We start from the raw sequence: 20,253 nt of genomic DNA, 5'->3' as shown, positions 1-20,253 counted from the left end.
CGCCGTACACGTGCAGCACGGTGGGCCCGCGGCCGGCACGTGCGCCGCGCCACAGCGTGCAGTAGGCGGGCAGGCCGCACGAGAGGCGCGTCGTGAAGTGTGGACGATCCCTCACTGGTGACTGACGTGGCTCACCTTGTAGCTGTTGGTGACGGTCTGCACCTCGGGGCCGCCGTACACGTGCAGCACGGTGGGCCCGCGGCCGGCACGTGCGCCGCGCCACAGCGTGCAGTAGGCGGGCAGGCCGCACGAGAGGCGCGTCGTGAAGATTTGCGGCGGCGGCACGCATACACTTGTGCTTAGGGCGTGCTCTGAAAAAAAAAAATTTGGTTAGTAAGTAATAGGATGGTAAAATTGATTTTTAAACGGCTTGTTTCCGTTTACTTATGACGGCGTTTTTAGCAGTAGCAGAAGTACTCACTACACAAAGGAAAAAATACCTTTTGTTTAACAGTTTAGGGTCCGAGACCGAAAAAGTCATTTCCTAAAATTCATACTATACACCTAAACCATCTTCAAGAATCATTCTATTGATACTTAGGTGAGCACCGCATGAGAATCCGTTGAGTAGTTTTTGAGTTTATCGCGAACATACAGACAGACAGACGCGGCGGGAGATTATGTTTTTACCTTATAAAACAAAGTCCCCCGCCGCGTCTGTCTGTTTGTGTGTACATATGTTCGCTATAAACTCAAAACGACTGAACGGATTTTCATGCGGTTTTCACCTATCAATAGAGTTATTCTTGAGAAAGGCTTATGTGTATAGTTTGTTAGTGTAGTGTTTTATAAGGTGTAAGATGAATGCACCTTTGACGAGTATAGAGGCTTCACTGGAGTCATTTTCGTCGTTGTCGCCGTCTCCGGAGCGACTGTCCCACGACCCGTTGTAACTCCGGCTATCGGACGATGTTTCTGCAAAACACAAAGCTTTTATACTCATGTAAACGGACGTTTTCTTTGTCTAAGCTTTTACTTCTTCTGGTATTTTAGTTTATAATTTCTTAGTTACACTTCGATATTAAAGTTTTTTTCTGTGCAATGATACTAGAGTTTAAAGTGAACCGCTTTAAAAAGTCGCGGAATGACGAGCTATGCGGTACGCGCGTGTGTAGATGTTCGATTTGTAGCTGGCCCGACCGGTAATCCTTTGTCTATTGGTGTCTGTCTAAGTAAAACCACACGTGCTACTGCAAAACAGGGTCGTATTCATTATAATTGGCACCTGAGCGCTGGCTAGTCCAACGCACAAAAAACCAGTGTAGGTGCGCTCTCCGATAACGCGCCTTTGTTAAGCATCTCAATGACACATCTTTAGACTGGTTCTGGAGCGCTCGACTCGCCGGCACTCAGTAACCGTAGAGGGATCACACACAGCCTCGCAAAATATATTACCATTAGTTCATTTTGAATCTTATTGCAATTTCCATAGGATTGTTTCCGGAGGATATTGTAATTCAATAACCGGCACGTGCGGTTTTACTTAACAATAGACAAAGGATTAGCCGTTCGGGGCCAGCTACAAATCGAACGACTATAGACGGCGCTGTAATGATGTTATCACTGCTAGGGTGCATTCCTGTACAAATGTCTGTAATCGGCTATAATCGATGAATAAACCATCGGTTTACCTACTTGCCGCTCGGCGCTCGGTCCATGAGAAGTCCTTGCGCGACCAAGGCGGGCGCCGGTGTGTGCGCTATGCGGTACGCGCGTGTACACGGCGCTGTACTGATGTTACTTGATGTTATCACTGCTAGGGTGCATTGCTGTACAAATGTCTGTAATCGGCTATAATCGATGAATAAACCACCGGTTTATCTACATACCGCTCGGCGCTCGGTCCATGAGAAGTCCTTGCGCGACCAAGGCGGGCGCCGGTGTGTGCGCTATGCGGTACGCGCGTGTGGACGGCGCTGTACTGATGTTACTTGATGTTATCACTGCTAGGGTGCATTCCTGTACAAAATAAACAAGCAAATTTTAACAATAATACAAGATTATATTAGCTTACAGATAACAAAACTTCACTTTCAGTTATCAATTACGAGCCCGATGCAAATTAGTTCGTCTAGTTACACACAAAAATTTTGTTTATTCTAATACATTTTACACATGAACATAAAATGACGCAGTAATGGGAACCAATTAAGTAATGTTTAATCTAGTATATTTTGATCCTGTTATAAAATTGAATGAGACTTTTATTGCTGAAAAAAATGTACTTTTCAAAAACGTCCAAATCATATTGTCCTCTCCTACGTTGCTGCATGCATGGGCTCAAATCAAAAATGACAGTACATTGCCAGAGCCGTGTTGCTTTCCCTAGTATAGCCCTTTTCACATCTGTTATATGTATGCCTACCCGTCAAAAATTTCGTTATTATTTTTATTTCAGTACAAACGGTATTTCTTGTATTTGGATTGAGTTATTGTAGAATATTACCATATAAAATTAAACTACATTATTATAAGCATTAAATAGTAGTGACTTTTTAATTAAAACATTATTTTTGTACAAAACGCGAGAACCTCAAAAAAAGGTCTGACTAGACGAAAACATATGCATCATATTATAGAAAAACATCCAACCAACTTTGAACCGCCTCAAATGAAGTTCGCAAATGTTTTAGACTGGTTTTATTGTTTATAAAATCGATTTCGACTGGCAAATCATATTACTTTTAGGCAACCGGGTTTTTTAACCTAATTAGACCCCGCTGAACCTGAATTTGCCGGTTGCTCGATCGAAATCTTGACCGGAAGTGAAATATTTGACATTAAAGGTCCCTTTTTTTAGTTTTTCGTAAATAACTCTTAAACGGTGGCGCATAGTAAAAAGTGTTCTATTACATAAGTAATCTGCATAAAATTGCCTACAAGAAAGATTCAGTACAATTTTTCGCTAGGATCAATATTCAAAGAGATATTAACGCGGGAAATTTAATTATAATCACTTCTAAGGTCCCTTTTTTTAGTTTTTCGTAAATAACTCATAAACGGTGGCCAATATCAAAAAATGTTGTTAAACGATAATAATCTACATCAAATTTTGAACAAAAAAGATTCAGTACACTTTTCGCAGGGATCAATATTTAAAAAGATAATAAAGAGGGAAAGTTCTAGTATAATAAATTCTAAGTTTCCTTGTTTTTATTTATTCATTAATAATTTGAAAAGTATGACTCATAGCAAAAAAAAAATCCTATACATAAATAATAAACATATAATTTCCTACAAGAAACATGTAGAACACTTTTCGCTAGGATCAATATTTAAAAAGACAAAGCAGCGGGTAAGTTATAAATAAATAATTTTAAAGTCCCTGTTTAGTTTTTTGTAAATAACTCGTAAACGGTGTCCCATAGCAAAATAGGTTTTTAAGAATTAATTATCTACTTACATAAAATTTCCTCCAAAAAATATCTGGAACACTTTTCTCTAGGATCAATATCTAAAGCGATGGGTACCTAATGATTCTCCGATAAACTTTTAGCAGATCATCGATTCGCCGAAAACGATTCGCCGAACATCGTTTCGCAGAGTCATTTATTTGTCAATGTAACTTCTGGTCAACTAACGTTACGTAGACTCTTGGTTCACATACCGTTCAGTTTGCTTCTGTGTAAATTCGCAGAACTATTATTGGACGATTTCCATTTGGCAGAGTAGTCGTTTCGTTTAAGCAATGTTTAGTCGAATAACGTTTCACATTTTACATATAAGTCGTTATTTTCGAAACAAAAGAATGAAATAAAATATAATTTTTTAAGTAAATGCGTTAAGTATATGTATATAAAGTTACGACGAAGTTAGTGAATATGTAGTGTCAAACTCGTGGTAAGGCTACAGTTGCACTTCATGAAATTGGTGGATTTCAGGAGGAAATGCTCGAGTTACTTTAGAAAATACCGAAATCATAATACACATGCCTTTAAAAATTGAAGGGTTCCGTCAATTCCTCATGGATTACAACATCAGATCAGAACCAAAATTATTATGGGAATACCTCGCAGGTAACTTTTTTCAAACAAAAAAAGAATAACTCAAATCGGACCATGGGTGCTGGAGTAATCGCTAAACATACTACTTTAAAAAAAAACATCATCATTATCATCAACAATCATCATCATCAGATGCACTTCATCAATAATTGAAATCTCACCTTATTTTATTTTTAATATTTTTTTAGCATTAGAGAAGAGGTAAGCGACGTTGACATGTCTTTTAATTGAAAAACGCTTTTTAAAAATCAGTAACTAAGTATTACTTATGAAAGCAGAAGAATATAAATGATCGTATTAAATTCGTGAATGTTACATATTTGCCATTACTTATTTTTAAAAAGAGTTTTTCAATCAAAAGACACGTCACGATTGTTTACCTTTTTTCTAATGCTAAAAAAACGAACATTCAATATTAATGCCAAATGAACATTCGACCTATTGTGTTTCGACCAATGGTTTCTCGGGTAATTATGACAGTTACTAAATGATTATTCTACGAATAGTAAATATGCGTATCAATGTTCTGCTTATTGACTACTCTCGCAAACGACTATTATGCGTAAAGAGATTCGGCGAATCGTTACTCTGCCAAACAACCCGTCTGCGAATCGTTGTCGGCGAAACAAAAATCGGCGTATTTTTTTTCGGAATATCAATAGGGCACCCTAAAGCGATATTAAAGGAAGAAAGTTAATTACAATCAGTTCACAGGTCACTTTTATTTAGTTTTTCGTAAATAACTCGTAAACGGTGGCCCGTTGCAAAACAATATTATACATAAACATTAAACATAAAATTGTCCACAAAAAAGGTTCTTGAGAATTGATTGTAATGAACTTTCTTTCTTTAATATCGTTTCAAATATTGATCCCAGAGAAAAGTGTTCAATATGTTTTTCGTAGAAAATTTTATGCCGATTATTTATTTACAAGAACATTAAGAACTTATTTTGCTATGAACCTTATTTTACGAGTCATTTACGAAAACCTAAAAATAGGGACCTGGAAATTGATTACAATTAACTTACCCCCTTTAATACCTCTTTAAATATTGATCGTAGCGAAAAAGTGTACAGAACCTTTTTTGTGGATAATTTTATGTTTAATGTTTGTATAATATTGTTTTGCAACGGGCCACCGTTTACGAGTTATTTATGAAAAACTAAATAAAAGTGACCTGTGAACTGATTGTAATTAACTTTCTTCCTTTAATATCGCTTTCAATATTGATCCTAGAGAAAAGTGTTCCATATATTTTTTGGAGGAAATTTTATTTAGATAATTTATTCTTAAAAACCTATTTTGCTATGGGACACCGTTTACGAGTTATTTACAAAAAACTAAACAGGGACTTTAAAATTGATTATTTATAACTTACCCGCTGCTTTGTCTTTTTAAATATTAATCCTAGCGACAAGTGTTCTACATGTTTCTTGTAGGAAATTTTATGTTTATTATTTATGTATAAGATCTTTTTGGTATGAGTCATACTGTTCAATTATGCCATTTGTATCTTTAGAATAGTTGTTGCGTTCACTGTGGCAACACGTTGTCACAGTTAAAATTCAAACATTTAAAAAAAATAAACTGTTGCTCTGTCATACAGTTGACAGAGCCAGTGTGTCAAAAACCTACCACCAGTTCACATCTACTCTCGTTGATCTCGCTTATTTTCGCACTTTTATTCAAAGCACTACTACCATTTAGGACATTAATTCATTAGTATCAGTGTTGTGTACCGGAGGAAGCCGAACTCATCCGTGGAAGGGAAAATCAGAGGTCTAAGTTGGGCGACTGCAGGTAACGATTTTACGCTTCCTCTAGCTTGCGACAGGAAGCCAGAATCACCACCAGCGGTCTTCAACGGTGACCAACGATTTGGCTCCCACAGTCTCCGGATCAAAGGTAACTTCGTCTACACATATACACACTTTAGTTTTAACTTTCATACTATTTATCTCGACTTATCCCAACTTTCTTGCTCCATCGGCCCTAAATTTCACCTTACTTTCGCCCCTTTTTTCGTTAAATACAGTCCACCTTCGCTATCGAACATTTTGGCCTTCGATCCGCATATTTTGATAAAGTACCTATGGTTTGTCGTTTCTCGTTTTGGTACTCATAGTTGCTTAGTCGAAATTGTGTTGTCATCTTTTACATTCAAAATTTAGGGTAGACTTAATAAAAAGTTCGAGGGTAAGCAAGAAAGTTGGTCGTGTAGTGGTGCTTTAATAAAATCATTCGGTCATTTATTTAATTGCGCTGGCAACATTTTTCATAATTGTCAAGTGTCAACTGTCAGCTGTCTGTCATTGAACTCATTGAAGTTGTGGAAAGTGAATTGCAGTTTGTTTTGAACATTTTTTGTGTAATTACTGCAATTTTTGTGTAGGGTTGTGTTTATTAATATGGGAGGTGGTGATAAGTCTGTAGAGAAAGATGATGCTGGTGTAGACACGGTGATGATTGCTCGGGATTATCAGGTAATGAGAATAGAGTATTTGCAAATGTTGTCGGATGCTGAATTAGCTTTGTGTGACGAGAGTGAATTGTGTACAATTGCGAAAAACTTTCATGAAGCTCAAATAAAGCTTTTAAGTACTGCTCCGCGAAGCGAGCACCGCGAGATTTGTTCCCATACCGCGATGTTCGACTCGAAGGTTAGGGCAGTGAGATCGCGTTTGCAGAATAGGAAGCAGGCTTTTGCTGCGGCTTCCGGGGTGTCGGGGACGCCGCAGCCGGTCTTGCCGAAGTTGCCGAAGTTACAAATTAAAGCTTTCGATGGGAAAATTGAAAACTGGGTAACGTTCATACAGTTGTTCAATTCTTTAGTAGATAAGCGAACAGACATTGCCCCTGTTGAAAAATTACACTATTTACTGTCGAGTGTGCAGAATGAGGCATATGACCTTATAAAAAATTATCCTGTCACCGATGACAATTATAAGGTAGCATATGAGGCGCTGTACAAGCAATATAATAAAATTAGATTAATTGCTACAACTTATTATGACAAGCTTGTTCAGTGTGAACCTGTGAAGGCATCCCGGGCTAGTGACTTACAGCGGGTTCATCGGGTTTTCACTGAAAATCTGTCCATTTTGAAAGGTTTCGACTTGCCGGATAAGAATTTCTTACTCATTCAATTACTGTGGTCAAAGCTGGATAGGGGCACGAAGGAGCAGTTTGAATTAGAGCATAACTCAGATGATATCCCGGAGTTCAGTAAATTGCAGGATTTTGTTGAAAAAAGATACCGGGCGCTAGATGCTGCAGGGTCAACAGGCTTTGTTGCTAGTACTCCTCAGCCTAGTAGTAGTAAGTCTTCTAGTAAGCCAAAGATGGCCTTGGTGGTCACTGCTCCAACGTGTGTAGTCTGTAAGCAGGCTCATAGCCTTGTATCTTGTCCAACTTTTCTAAAATATGACCCCGCTGATCGGTTTAAATGTGTAAAAGAAAATAAGTTGTGTATTCTATGTTTGTCGGGGTCTCATTCTGTCAAGTCCTGCAAGTCAAAGCAGCGGTGTGAGCAGTGTCGTTTCTCCCACCATACGCTGTTACATTTCAATAATGCAAATGTGCCTGCCTCCCCGGCTGTGGATGTAAATAGCTCGAAGCATCCGTCTGACACATCTAATCCGCTGGTAATGGTGGCAAGTAATGTTGCGGCCTCTTCTTTGTTTGCAACTGCCAAGGTTTTGGTGAAGAATGCCCATGGCGGCTTGGTAGAGGTAAGGGCTTTGCTCGACTGTGCCAGTGCTTGCAATTTTGTAAGCGAGGCATGTGCAAAGAAGCTTGGTCTCCGGGCAGAATATGGAAAGCATGTCGTGACTGGTATTGGTGAAGTGGTGTCTAGGCCCGGTGGCACATTGTCATGTACCGTCTCGTCCAGGCTTGGAAATTCTGATACCGCTATTTCAGTAGAGGCTTATTTGTTGCCAAAAATTTGTCCGGAAATGCCAACGGATCATGTTGATGTCTCATCATGGCGCCATATCAGGGGCTTAGAGTTGGCTGACCCTCATTGGCACATTCCAGGACCTGTTGACTTGCTCCTGAACGTTAACATTCTCGCTTCTTCGTTGCGCCCTGGGTTAACCCATGGGGCCCCTGGCCAGGCGACTGCCCTCAACACCATTTTCGGGTGGATTTTGATGGGTGACGCAGGCGACTGTGCTACGGACATTTGTCGTCCTCGGTTCCGTGGTAACAATTGTCAACTGGTCGTGGGCAGGTTATCGATTGACGACTCTATTAAGAGGTTTTGGGAGTTGGAAGATGTCAGCTCTCCGAACACCGTCATTTTGTCGAAGGAGGATCAGCTGTGCGAAGAATATTTTCTCGCTAACTTTCGTCGCACAGAAGAAGGTAGATTTGTCGTTCCTCTACCTTTCGCTGACCATTCCAATAAACCCACCTTTTCGGGCTCTCGAGCCATCGCTCTCAAGAGATTTTCGTCGCTGGAGCGGAAGTTACTGAGTAACTCCGACTTCTATAGAAACTATGTAGCCTTTATGAAGGACTACGAAAGCTGTCGCCACCTTGAGGAGTGTGACCCTCCGGGGGTGGATGTGGGGAAGTTCTTCTACATTCCCCACCATGGAGTATTGAGGCCCTCGTCAACCAGTACTCCTCTCCGGGTCGTTTTTGACGCCAGTGCCAAGGACAGCCGAGGCATCTCGCTAAATGATGCGCTACTGCCAGGCCAGAAGCTGCAAAACAACATTTTCCACTTGCTCCTTCGTTTTCGGTGGCATAATGTTGTATTCACGGCCGACGTCAAGCAAATGTATAGACAAATTTTAGTGTCCCCGGAAGATGCTGAATATCAGCGTATCCTGTGGCGTCCGTCTGTCAATGAGCCTGTCCGGGACTATCGGCTGCTGACCGTTACTTACGGCGTTTCGTCCGCTCCTTACCAAGCTCTCCGCACCATTGCCCAGTTGGCGAGGGAATCGAGGGAAGAATATCCTTCTGGTTCAGCAGTTTTAGACCGCGACATCTATGTCGACGACGTGGTATCTGGAGCGCATTCTGTCGAACAAGCACGGAAGCTTCGTTCGGAGTTGTCGACGATATTAGCTTCTGGCGGTTTCCATTTGCGGAAGTGGACGTCGAACCACCAGGAGTTCTTCGACGGTGTCCCCTCCTCAGACTTGTATTCTGAGGACTTTCGGGAGTTCAACTCCATTGGGGACATCTCTCTAAAAATTCTTGGCCTCTCGTGGTTACCTCAGGCGGACGACTTCACCTTTCAAGTCGCTGTCGAAGATCGTCGGTGCACTAAACGTACCATCCTCTCAGAGATTGCTCGGATCTTTGACCCTCTGGGCCTGCTCTCACCTGTGACGTTCTTCGCGAAGTACCTCATGCAGCTGCTGTGGGTCTCAGGTGTCTCATGGGACGACGACGCGCCAGAGAACCTTGCATCCGAATGGCGAGAGTACAAAGCGCAGCTGCCCTCTCTGAAGTCTGTGTCGGTCCCGCGTCGTATGGTCAAGGACTTCGTTTCGCTCGAAGTTCACGGGTTCTGCGATGCCTCAGAGCGAGGGTTTTGCGCGGTGGTTTACGTCCGAACGACAGGCGAGGACGGAACGCAGTACGTCCAGTTGGTCTGTGGTAAATCGAGAGTGGCACCCCTGCGTAAGTTGTCGATACCGCGTCTGGAGTTGCTGGCCGCGGTACTGCTTGCAGACCTGGTGGAGTCGGTCGCAACAGCTCTGGAGCCTCTCCACAAAATCGATAAGGTACAGGCGTGGTCTGACTCTAGCGTTGCGTTGACTTGGATAAAGTCTTGCCCTTCAAAGTGGAAAACTTTCGTGGCTAACCGCGTGAGCCACATTCAGGAAATTATTCCTCCCGATTGTTGGCGACACGTGAGGACTGGCGACAACCCAGCCGACTGTGGGTCGCGGGGGCTCTTGCCGGACGACCTGGTCCACCATAGTAACTGGTGGAAGGGTCCATCTTGGCTCGTGCTGGACAAGCCTGACTGGCCTAAGTCAACGTTGTTAGTCGACGTGGATGTTCTACATGAAGAGCGTAAGGTGACAGTCCTCACTGTCTCAGTGCAGGAGACGTGGACAGACAACCTTATGACTAAGTTCTCGGCACTGACGACACTCCAACGTGTCCTTGCCTATTGTTTTCGTTTCGTGCACAACGTGAGAAATCGAAAGACGCCCAACAACTTGTTGGACGGCCCTTTAACACCCCTGGAGATTAAACAGGCGCTCATGTTCCTCGTGCGTTCTGTTCAACAACACCACTTTGCTTCGGAGATCGAGAAAGTGAAAAACAATCTTTTGAACTCTCTCCCGAAGGCATTTAAGAAATTGTCTCCATTCCTCGATGACGCGGGTCTCTTGAGGGTGGGCGGACGCCTGTCGCGAGCTTCTCTCGAATTCGATGTTAAACATCCCCTGTTGCTACCTCGCGACGATCGTCTTACCTCCCTCTTGATCGACGAGTACCATAAGCGTTTCATGCACCCAGGCGTCCAAACGCTTCATAATTTGCTGGCGCAGCATTTCTGGATACTGTCCCCAAAGCGAGCTATCCACGCAGTCACGTCAAAATGCATGAAATGCTTCCGTGTTCGACCACTCGGTGCTCCTGCGCCGTTCATGGGCGACTTGCCGTCTTATCGGGTAGCCCAGCTCAAAGCGTTCTTGAGTGCTGCTGTCGACTTCGGTGGACCTTTTGACATAGCTCTGGGTCGCGGGCGAGGCAATAAGACCTACAAGGGTTACATTTGCGTTTTCGTGTGCACCTCGACGAAGGCTGTACACACGGAGCTCGTCACTGAGCTGTCCTCAGACGCGTTTCTCGCCGCGCTTCGCCGCTTCGTCGCGCGTCGTGGTCGGTGTAATCGGTTGGTGTCCGACCAGGGGAAGAATTTTGTCGGTGCGAGCAATATTCTGCAACGTCTCGTAGGAGATGCTGCTACGCATAGCGAGATTAAATTCGAGTTTAATCCGCCAGGCAGCCCTCACTTCTCAGGTCTCGCTGAGGCCGGTATCAAGGCTGTCAAAACACATTTAGCTCGAGTCATCGGTAGCCAGAGGTTGACGTACGAGGAGTTCCTAACAATCTTGACTCAGGTTGAGGCTCTTCTTAATTCAAGACCCCTGACTCCTCTTAGTACCGATCCTAATGACTTATCGGCCCTCACTCCGGGCCATTTTCTCACGACGGAGCCCTTATCTGTCGTACCCGAGGAAGATCTCTCGGATGTTCGGCTGGGCCCACTTCAACGGTGGAAGTTGCTGCAGAAAATGCACCAAGACTTTTGGACCAAGTGGTCAAAAGAATACATGCATACTCTGCAGCAGCGAATGAAGTGGCACGACAAACAAACCGACGTCCAAATCGGTACTCTCGTGCTCGTAGTCAACGAGCAGACAGGGCCCATGAAGTGGCCTCTGGGTCGCATTGTCGACACTCATCCCGGGTCCGACGGGATTTGTCGTGTGGTGACAGTGCGCACAGCTACCGGACTGTACAAACGACCCGTGGTCAAGCTGTGCCCCTTACCCGTTTAATCGCTCTTCGAGCGCTACCATTGTGTCGTCTATTTTTGTATAGTCTTAGTATTATTTTTTTCTAAGTTTACTTCTATCGTCTTTGTTTTGGTCTAGTCAAAATACTAGTGTATTTTGGTGGGCGGAATGTTCAATTATGCCATTTGTATCTTTAGAATAGTTGTTGCGTTCACTGTGGCAACACGTTGTCACAGTTAAAATTCAAACATTTAAAAAAAATAAACTGTTGCTCTGTCATACAGTTGACAGAGCCAGTGTGTCAAAAACCTACCACCAGTTCACATCTACTCTCGTTGATCTCGCTTATTTTCGCACTTTTATTCAAAGCACTACTACCATTTAGGACATTAATTCATTAGTATCAGTGTTGTGTACCGGAGGAAGCCGAACTCATCCGTGGAAGGGAAAATCAGAGGTCTAAGTTGGGCGACTGCAGGTAACGATTTTACGCTTCCTCTAGCTTGCGACAGGAAGCCAGAATCACCACCAGCGGTCTTCAACGGTGACCAACGATTTGGCTCCCACAGTCTCCGGATCAAAGGTAACTTCGTCTACACATATACACACTTTAGTTTTAACTTTCATACTATTTATCTCGACTTATCCCAACTTTCTTGCTCCATCGGCCCTAAATTTCACCTTACTTTCGCCCCTTTTTTCGTTAAATACAGTCCACCTTCGCTATCGAACACATACTTTTCAAATTATTAACGAATAAATAAAAACAAGGAAACTTAGAATTTATTATACTAGAACTTTCCCTCTTTATTATCTTTTTAAATATTGATCCCTGCGAAAATTGTACTGAATCTTTTTTGTTCAATATTTTGTGTAGATTATTATCGTTTAACAATTTTTTTTGATATTGGCCACCGTTTACGAGTTATTTACGAAAAACTAAAAAAAGGGACCTTAGAAGTGATTATAATTAAATTTCCCGCGTTAATATCTCTTTGAATATTGATCCTAGCGCAAAATTGTACTGAATCTTTCTTGTAGGCAATTTTATGCAAATTACTTATGTAATAGAACATTTTTTGCTTTGCGCCACCGTTTAAGAGTTATTTAAGAAAAACTAAAAAAAGGGACCTTTAATGTCAAATATCTCACTTCTGGTCAAGATTTCGATCGAGCAACCGGCAAATTCGGATTCAGCGGGGTCTAATTAGGTTAACACGTTCACTGCGGCAAGCCAAATCCTTTACCTAAAATGTAGTGCGTTACGAGGCCTAATCCGCCCCGTAGTGGTTTACACCTTGGTGGTGGGTATAAAAGTGCCCCGTACACCCAAGTCTGTTAAAACTGCTATAAAGTCCTGAAATTTTTTATTGTAAAAAATTTTTTCTGTCAAATTTAAAGAGTATGAAATTACCTACGTCATGTTCCCTTCGCACGTAGATACGATAAAAACATATGAAATTATAGAGAAATGAAAGGACGGGGTTACTTACTCCCCGTATCGCACTAAAATTGAAAAACTACGGGGCTTAGCAAACCCCGTAACGCACATACCTTATTTATGTCGATAAATTAATAGTGATGGGAAATAAAACAAACGATATTTTAGTGCTTACTATAGTAATATTAGGTCCTTACCTATGAAATTGGCGTTTTTGTTCATAGATATAAGTCTGATCCTAGTTTTTTTTTTTTTACAAAAGTACATACACAATTACAATAAAACTACAGTGCACTCAATAAACAACGATTTTACATACAATTAATTGTTATTTTTTATTGTTAAGTGTTCAGAATTAAGCCTTGAAAATAGGTCTTTTCATGTGCTGTCGGTTCGAGTATTAAAATTACTTATATTTTTCTAATGGTACCAATTTTCAAGAAATGGAGATATTGAAAACATACCTTAAAGGTGTCAAAAATTACTGGAAAAATTTTGTTTGGTTTGAATTAGCCATCAAAAAAATATCCGCAAAATTAATTGTATGGAAATTCGTGTTTCGTTGAAATTCTCCATACAAAACGCCAATTTCATAGGTAATGACCTAATAATTAGACATCATTTTTCAGGTAGAAACCTAAAGTTTTAATATTGAAAACGTCATTTTCGGATACAACATATCTGGAACTGATTGGTGTAAAAATTGATTACTGAGCAGCCGTCAACAATACGTAACAATCAGTGATATGATATATCGTGAAGTATATTACTTGTTCTAAATTATACCAATTGTTAACTACATTGTTTTTGCAATAACACCATTCTAGCATGCGTCCCAAACGCATTATTTTTAATTTATCGATAAGAAGTTGTCTTGCAATGCTGACTGCACTAGTGACTTTGTGGTCATAACCCCGTACGGGCCAGCTGAAATCTATACGGGGTTCACTGGAACCCGTATCGCACTAGAAGGTGAAATTTGTTCCCTGTTCGGTACGGGGTTCCTGAGACCTCGTATATTTTGAATATACCACTTGGTTATACTTTTGACAAGAAACTCAAATGTATATTTGTCTTTATCATAGTCATAAAAATATCCAAGATACAGCTTCCGCACCAGCGAGTAAACACGATTTTTTAGTCTCCGCACTGAATGATGACATCGTACGGGGTTCAAAAGCCCCCGTAACGCAGTGAACGTGTAAAAAACCCGGTTGCCAAGAAGTAATATGATTTGCCAGTCGAATCAAGAAGGAGAGCGATTTTGAATTTTTATGTCTTGTCTATTTGGCACATGCCAGTAGTTACCATCATTTCAAATGTACTTACATCGTCCATATCTACAGCACAAGCAAGAGTGTCCAACTGTGGTGAGGAGAGTGACTTGGTGTGGCCGAGGGGGCGCTAGTGGCGCGGCGTACAGGTGCCTTTCTAGAGGCGTCTCTCGAAGTATACTAGGCTGTGTGTTGTGTGGCACTTACATCGTCCATATCTACAGCACAAGAGTGTCCGACTGTGGTGAGCAGAGTGACATGGTATGGCCGAGGGGGCGCTAGTGGCGCAGCGTACAGGTGTCTCTCTAGAGGCGTCTCTCGAAGTACTAGGCTGTGTGGCACTTACATCGTCCATATCTACAGCACAAGAGTGTCCAACTGTGGTGAGGAGAGTGACTTGGTGTGGCCGAGGGGGCGCTAGTGGCGCGGCGTACAGGTGCCTTTCTAGAGGCGTCTCTCGAAGTATACTAGGCTGTGTGGCACTTACATCGTCCATATCTACAGCACAAGAGTGTCCAACTGTGGTGAGGAGAGTGACTTGGTGTGACCGAGGGGGCGCTAGTGGCGCGGCGTACAGGTGCCTTTCTAAAGGCGTTTCGCGTAGACCGACGAAATATACCAAGTTGCGGGTTTCGTCTACCTGTGAAAACGATTACATATAGACATCGACCGGTATATGTGATATATTTAATATTCAATAAATAGACAAGAGTAATTAAATAAGCATCTACTTCATTCCTCAATGAATCTAGATTGACATTTCGGTCATTTCGATCCAAATTAAAAGTGTTTAAACAGCTAGGGAGTTATAGCTTTTTTTTTCAGAATCCATAACTCCCTCGGGGACAATATAGGCCTTTGTCCTTCAGTACACCTGCATGAAATAAGGTCTTTTTCGAGCAAGTGTGATGAAATAATTATTTATTTTAAGCTAGGAACCTCTCAGCAAGTACTCACCCATATTTTTCTCCCTAGGACTTCCCACTCGCCAGCGGTGATGGGCTCCTTACTAACAATATTCGGTCCGATCGCTAGGTTCTCTTCCTCCGTTATCATCTCCATCACGCCTGTAAAGATGAAATCGTTTTTAGGGTTCCGTACCCAAAGGGTAAGAACGGGACCCTATTACTAAGACTCCGCTGTCCGTCCGTCTGTCACCAGGCTGTATCTCATGAACCGTGATAGCTAGGCAGTTGAAATTTTCACAGATGGTGTATTTCTGTTGCCGCTATAACAACAAATACTAAAAACAGAAGTAATTAAATATTTAAGTGGGGCTCCCATACAACGAACGTGATTATTTGCCGTTTTTTGCGCAATTGTACGGAACCCTTCGTGCGCGAGTTCGACTCGCGCTTGGCCGGTTTTTTTAACTCATTCATCTACCCAGCCAAACAAGACATCCGCGCCAGGTACAAACAAAAATATTAATCTAATTATGCACTTTATAACTTTTTATGCTAATAAATATTTATTATTCTTATACTTACTTCTCATTCTCTCCGGCGGTCCTCTCGCTATCCTACACGTGATGAGGTAAAGGTGCAAGTGCCCGGTCTGCTCAGAGCCCCATATGAACCGGATGGTGCCCGGTTCTAGTGAGGGTAGGAAGTGGAGTATGTCGTGAACGTTGATCCACACGTCAGGCGCTGTCTCTTGGACTAGGATTTGTATTGGCTGTAACAAATAAGGCTATGAAGTTGATGTGTAATTTAATAAATACTAGCGACCCCTCCCGGCTTCGCACGGGTTAACAAATTATACACCTAAACCATTCCCAAGAATCACTCTATTGATAGGTGAAAACCGCATAAAAATGCGTTCAGTAGTTTTGGAGTTTATCGCGAACAAACATAACACACAAACAGACAGACGCGGCGGGGGACTTTGTTCTATAAGGTGTAGTGATGTAATGACTGGTCTGGTCTAGTGGGTAGTGACCCTATCTATTAAGCCGATGGCTCTGAATCCCGGTAAGGGCATTAATTTGTGTGATAAGCAGTAATTTTCGGTCTAGGAGTTGCGGTATACGTACTTTTCTAACCCACCAACGGAGCGGCAGCTGACATTCACGATGCTTCACCACTCGTTTAAATATTTTGAAAGTTGTGGACTAAGAATAAATGTTATTGTTACATTACGGTGTGAAGATTCATCCGTCTTATACTTGAAGTTTAACTCCGGAAACCTAGAAAACGACTCCTAACAGAAATGTCTGCAATTTTGAATACCTGTTCGGGGTGGTCCTGCGCGGCGTGCGGGGCGCGCGCGGGGGCGGCGGGGTAGTGCGCGGGCGCGCACAGCTCGCGCGCGGGGACCAGTGCTAGCTCCAGGCGCTGCTGCTTGCGGTCTAGGAGTTGCACCCATACACTGTAGGAGAGACTAATTTATTCATAAATTGTAAAATATTTCATATGTTTTTCGAGCAAAGCTCGGTCTCCCAGGTACTTTATTCATACATTTAAACTGTGTGACGTTTTATGTAAGAGCCAATATTAAAATAAATGCCACTTAAATTATATTATAATTACAAATAATGTGAGTAACAAGGTATATAATTACAGTGTATACGAGAACGAGTTTAGACGAGTCGAGATATCGTAAGCAAATATCTCCCTAGAATGCAGCTCCCCGTGTAAACTATTTCGCCTGGCGATAATCTCCGTAATGACATAATCGTAGGCGAGTTTTTATTTCTCGCATGAATGTAAACATTTTTATACGATACTCGCCTGGCCCCGTAGACAAAATCCCAATCGCTAACGCTTCGTAGCGAACGAAACGCAACTGTCACTGTCACACTAATATGGACGAGTGATAGAGACACAAAGCGATTCGATGGGGAAGCGCAAGCGATCGTCACCTTGGCTAGGCCGCCTGACTATTGCATACGATTTCTCACCCCAAAACGTGAGAGAAACTCGCACCATGTAAATGGGCCTTAAGGGTCTACCCGAGGTTCTCATCGATTTTTGACAAGTTTTGAATCGTATCTCCTTTTTTTGCACTACAGATAGAATTATGAGCCAAACGGTTATCGGTTCTTCAATCTTTTATCTCCGGTTTTGTCCACCGGATTTTGAAAGAAATGAATACTTATTTTTTTGTGAAATTTTTAAACATTGTCTAAAAAACACTTTTTTCGTATCTAGTTTGTTGTGAAGGATCTTACATGTACGAAATCTATATATTTGGGTTCGTCTTTGACGTCTCGAAAAACGTGTCCAGGGTTTTAATTTTAAACTAATTAACACAAAAGTTAAGGCCAGAAAACCAGTTTTTTAGCCATAAATTGTTCAACTTTCATGCCAAATATCTCGAAGACAATGAACTTTGAAGTAAATATGGGATACTATATTGCTTAAAGCCGTTGCTGTTAATATGATAAGCTACAAAAAACATTAGAAAACTAAGGGATTCAGATAGAAGGTCATTGGCGTGGGGCAGCCCCTTAACTTACTAGTTTCCACAGGGCGTCCAGCCGACACGAGCCAAATATTCGAACCACGGGAAGGTCTCCTTCAACGACTGCCGGAGATCGAACCACCGGATATCCGTCACCTCTACCGCATCATTCGTGTTTTCTGACGCTGTAAAAAAATGTGTATAAGAATAGGGAATATTAGGTAAAGCTCTGCGTGGGTGGCACCACTAGCACATACAGTAAACAAACCTCATTGACATCATCAATGACACATCATGCGTCACTAGGTCAATCACATGGCCTACCGTGAAACATGACAGTCGAAAGTTCGGTTTCTGCGGTAGGCCACCTGTAAACAAACCGCCTTAGTGCATCAATGTCATAGTGAAAACTTGTCAAAAAACTGTTTAAGGCCTAGTATGTATAAGTTACTCTATGGTTGTCTAAACAAATTAGTGCTGCACTCTGGCGGCAGAATGGAAACAAAATCACATCCCAGTTGCGACTCTTGTGACATCTGGTGTCAAGTAACGGTACAGTCAGCAGCAGAAGTTCCTAAGCGGGCTAGGTGTTCAAAATGATCTTGACGCGACTTTATTGTTAAGAGAATAAGTGTGTCAAGTTAATTTCGGACACCTCGCCCGCTTAGCAACTTCTGCTGCTTACTGTACTGACATTCCGCTACTTGACGCTAGATGTCGACTACAAAATAAGTCACGTTTTGGTATGAAAACTGATGTATGGGGTTACCACTTGTTCTTTAAAGCCCAGCCATACAAATGAAAAATCCAAACTTTGCCATTGAAATTAGAACCTATATGTCCTTTAATATTTATATTGTAGGAAATAAGAGTTGATTTTGGGTTGTTGGAAAATTGAACGAAACAAAGCGACTCTATTCCAATTGAATAGGATTTAAATTTCATCGAACTGAAGAGAGACTATAGGTAGGACTTTGGGCCTTAGTAGGCGTGGCACACTCCGCGATTTCGTCGCTTTACAACAGGTAGCTACAAGTACATCCGTTCCACACCAATTTTGGTGGCTAGCCATAAGCCGCGCGTGGCGCTGTCGCCACCTAGCGGCCATATCTGTCCTGATCGTAACAGACGCGTTTTGTTAGAGAGTGAGTCTTCTGTACCTAGTACTATTATTTATTCTGTGCTCAAACTTACATTGTGAATCAGAGTTTCCCTCGTAGTAGTAATCGAGGACGGTGGGAGAAGCCTTCTGCAGCTTGAACGTCACCAGGCGCAATATTGACTTGGCGTTCGGCGTGCCCGCTCTTGGGAATCTGGTAAAAGACCATACAATTACGATAATATTGACATATATGACAGACATACAAGGTGAAATAAGTTTTTGGCAAAAATTTCATTTTAGGGTTAAGTTTTTATCGCTGACTGTACTTTTCTTTCTGCAGGCAATCATCGTCACTCATCGAGACAATTCTAATAACCCCAAACATATTATACTGTATTTAAAATAAATTATTTTACACCATGCATGAAATAAAGCACCAGATAATTATTAGAAAAACAAAGATAGGAGTTATTTTTAAACACAAGTTCTATTTAATAAATCGGATAGAAATATAAAAAGTAGGTGAGTTGACCGTGACGTCACGGTGTAACTGATTTGACTAGTATGAAAATACCCTATTAGGTTGCGTTGTTTCATCACAGAGTTCCAATGGCCACCTCCTGTCTCCATCATCAGATCACCTAGGCAAATTTTCAGTTCGGGAAGTAGGTCAAATTTAGCTTCCATGATTTGACCCACACTGACAAACTTACATAGGTATAAAAGCTTGTAAAAATAGTGATGATTTGCTTTAAGCCATAATCGGTATCGTAGTTTGATCTAATTAAGGCATAGGTAGCAAAAATTAGACCCGAAAAAATGTCTGAAAGGGTACGCCTATTAGAGCGACCAGCCATATAAAAAAAAAAAACACTTTTTGTACACGACGCACGTTTAGATTAATAAGATGTAATTAGATAATAAAATAATTAAGATATAATTTAGATAAGCCAAAGTTTGTGAATAATAAAATATCCTCCTATTGTGTTTCATTACGTAACTCTGCATAACGGGAGGGGCAAAGTGTGGGTCGCCGGCGGCGACACACACTTTGCGCCTTTCAAATAAGAATGTGATAATAGGCTAATTAAGAAAAAAGTCTAATTAGAAAAATAAGTTAGGTAAAATAGCATAAGAAATAAAACTTGTAAGTTAATAAATATTTAAATAAAGAAAGCATGAGGGCCGAGGAAAAGAGAGGTATCATATTAGAAAGAGAGGTATCATATTAGAAAGAGAGGTATCTTATTAGAAAGAGATAGGAAGTCTGCGCGCATGCGCCGATCTCTCACGATCCGCGCATGCGCGCCACGCGGGTAGCGGGGGACGAGGTACATAAAATAGGCGGTAATAAAAGCAGGTACGTCGCCCCGCTCAGCGTCAGTCCAGAGCCAGCAGCCGACTAGGAAACAACTAAAAGGAAAAGAAGAAACCTCTCCAACCTCGACCCTCCTGCATCTGAAGCCAGCTGCGTTGTTTTATTGCTCCATCCTCTGCCGCCTACGAGAATTTCTACAGTCCAC

At 41.9% G+C, this 20,253-nt stretch overlaps 1 protein-coding gene across 1 annotated transcript in view; it reads right to left on the bottom strand.

The window, feature by feature from the left end:
• LOC134803530 (dipeptidyl peptidase 9) overlaps positions 1-20,253 on the bottom strand; it is a 41,302-nt gene that overhangs the window by 6,897 nt on the left and 14,152 nt on the right. Inside the window, exons 6-14 of the mRNA XM_063776330.1 lie at positions 18,823-18,941; positions 17,684-17,813; positions 16,455-16,593; positions 15,714-15,900; positions 15,181-15,290; positions 14,711-14,863; positions 1,830-1,959; positions 811-915; positions 136-311 (exon numbers count right to left, since the gene is read on the bottom strand). Coding sequence (XP_063632400.1) covers positions 136-311; positions 811-915; positions 1,830-1,959; positions 14,711-14,863; positions 15,181-15,290; positions 15,714-15,900; positions 16,455-16,593; positions 17,684-17,813; positions 18,823-18,941 — 1,249 coding nt within the window. The remainder of the gene's footprint in view (positions 1-135; positions 312-810; positions 916-1,829; positions 1,960-14,710; positions 14,864-15,180; positions 15,291-15,713; positions 15,901-16,454; positions 16,594-17,683; positions 17,814-18,822; positions 18,942-20,253) is intronic.

The sequence above is a fragment of the Cydia splendana genome, chromosome 26 (genome assembly GCF_910591565.1).
Source record: "Cydia splendana chromosome 26, ilCydSple1.2, whole genome shotgun sequence".
NCBI lineage: Eukaryota > Metazoa > Arthropoda > Insecta > Lepidoptera > Tortricidae > Cydia > Cydia splendana.
The sequence above is the reverse complement of the archived record's forward strand: the minus strand, read 5'-3'. Positions and strand labels throughout refer to the sequence as shown.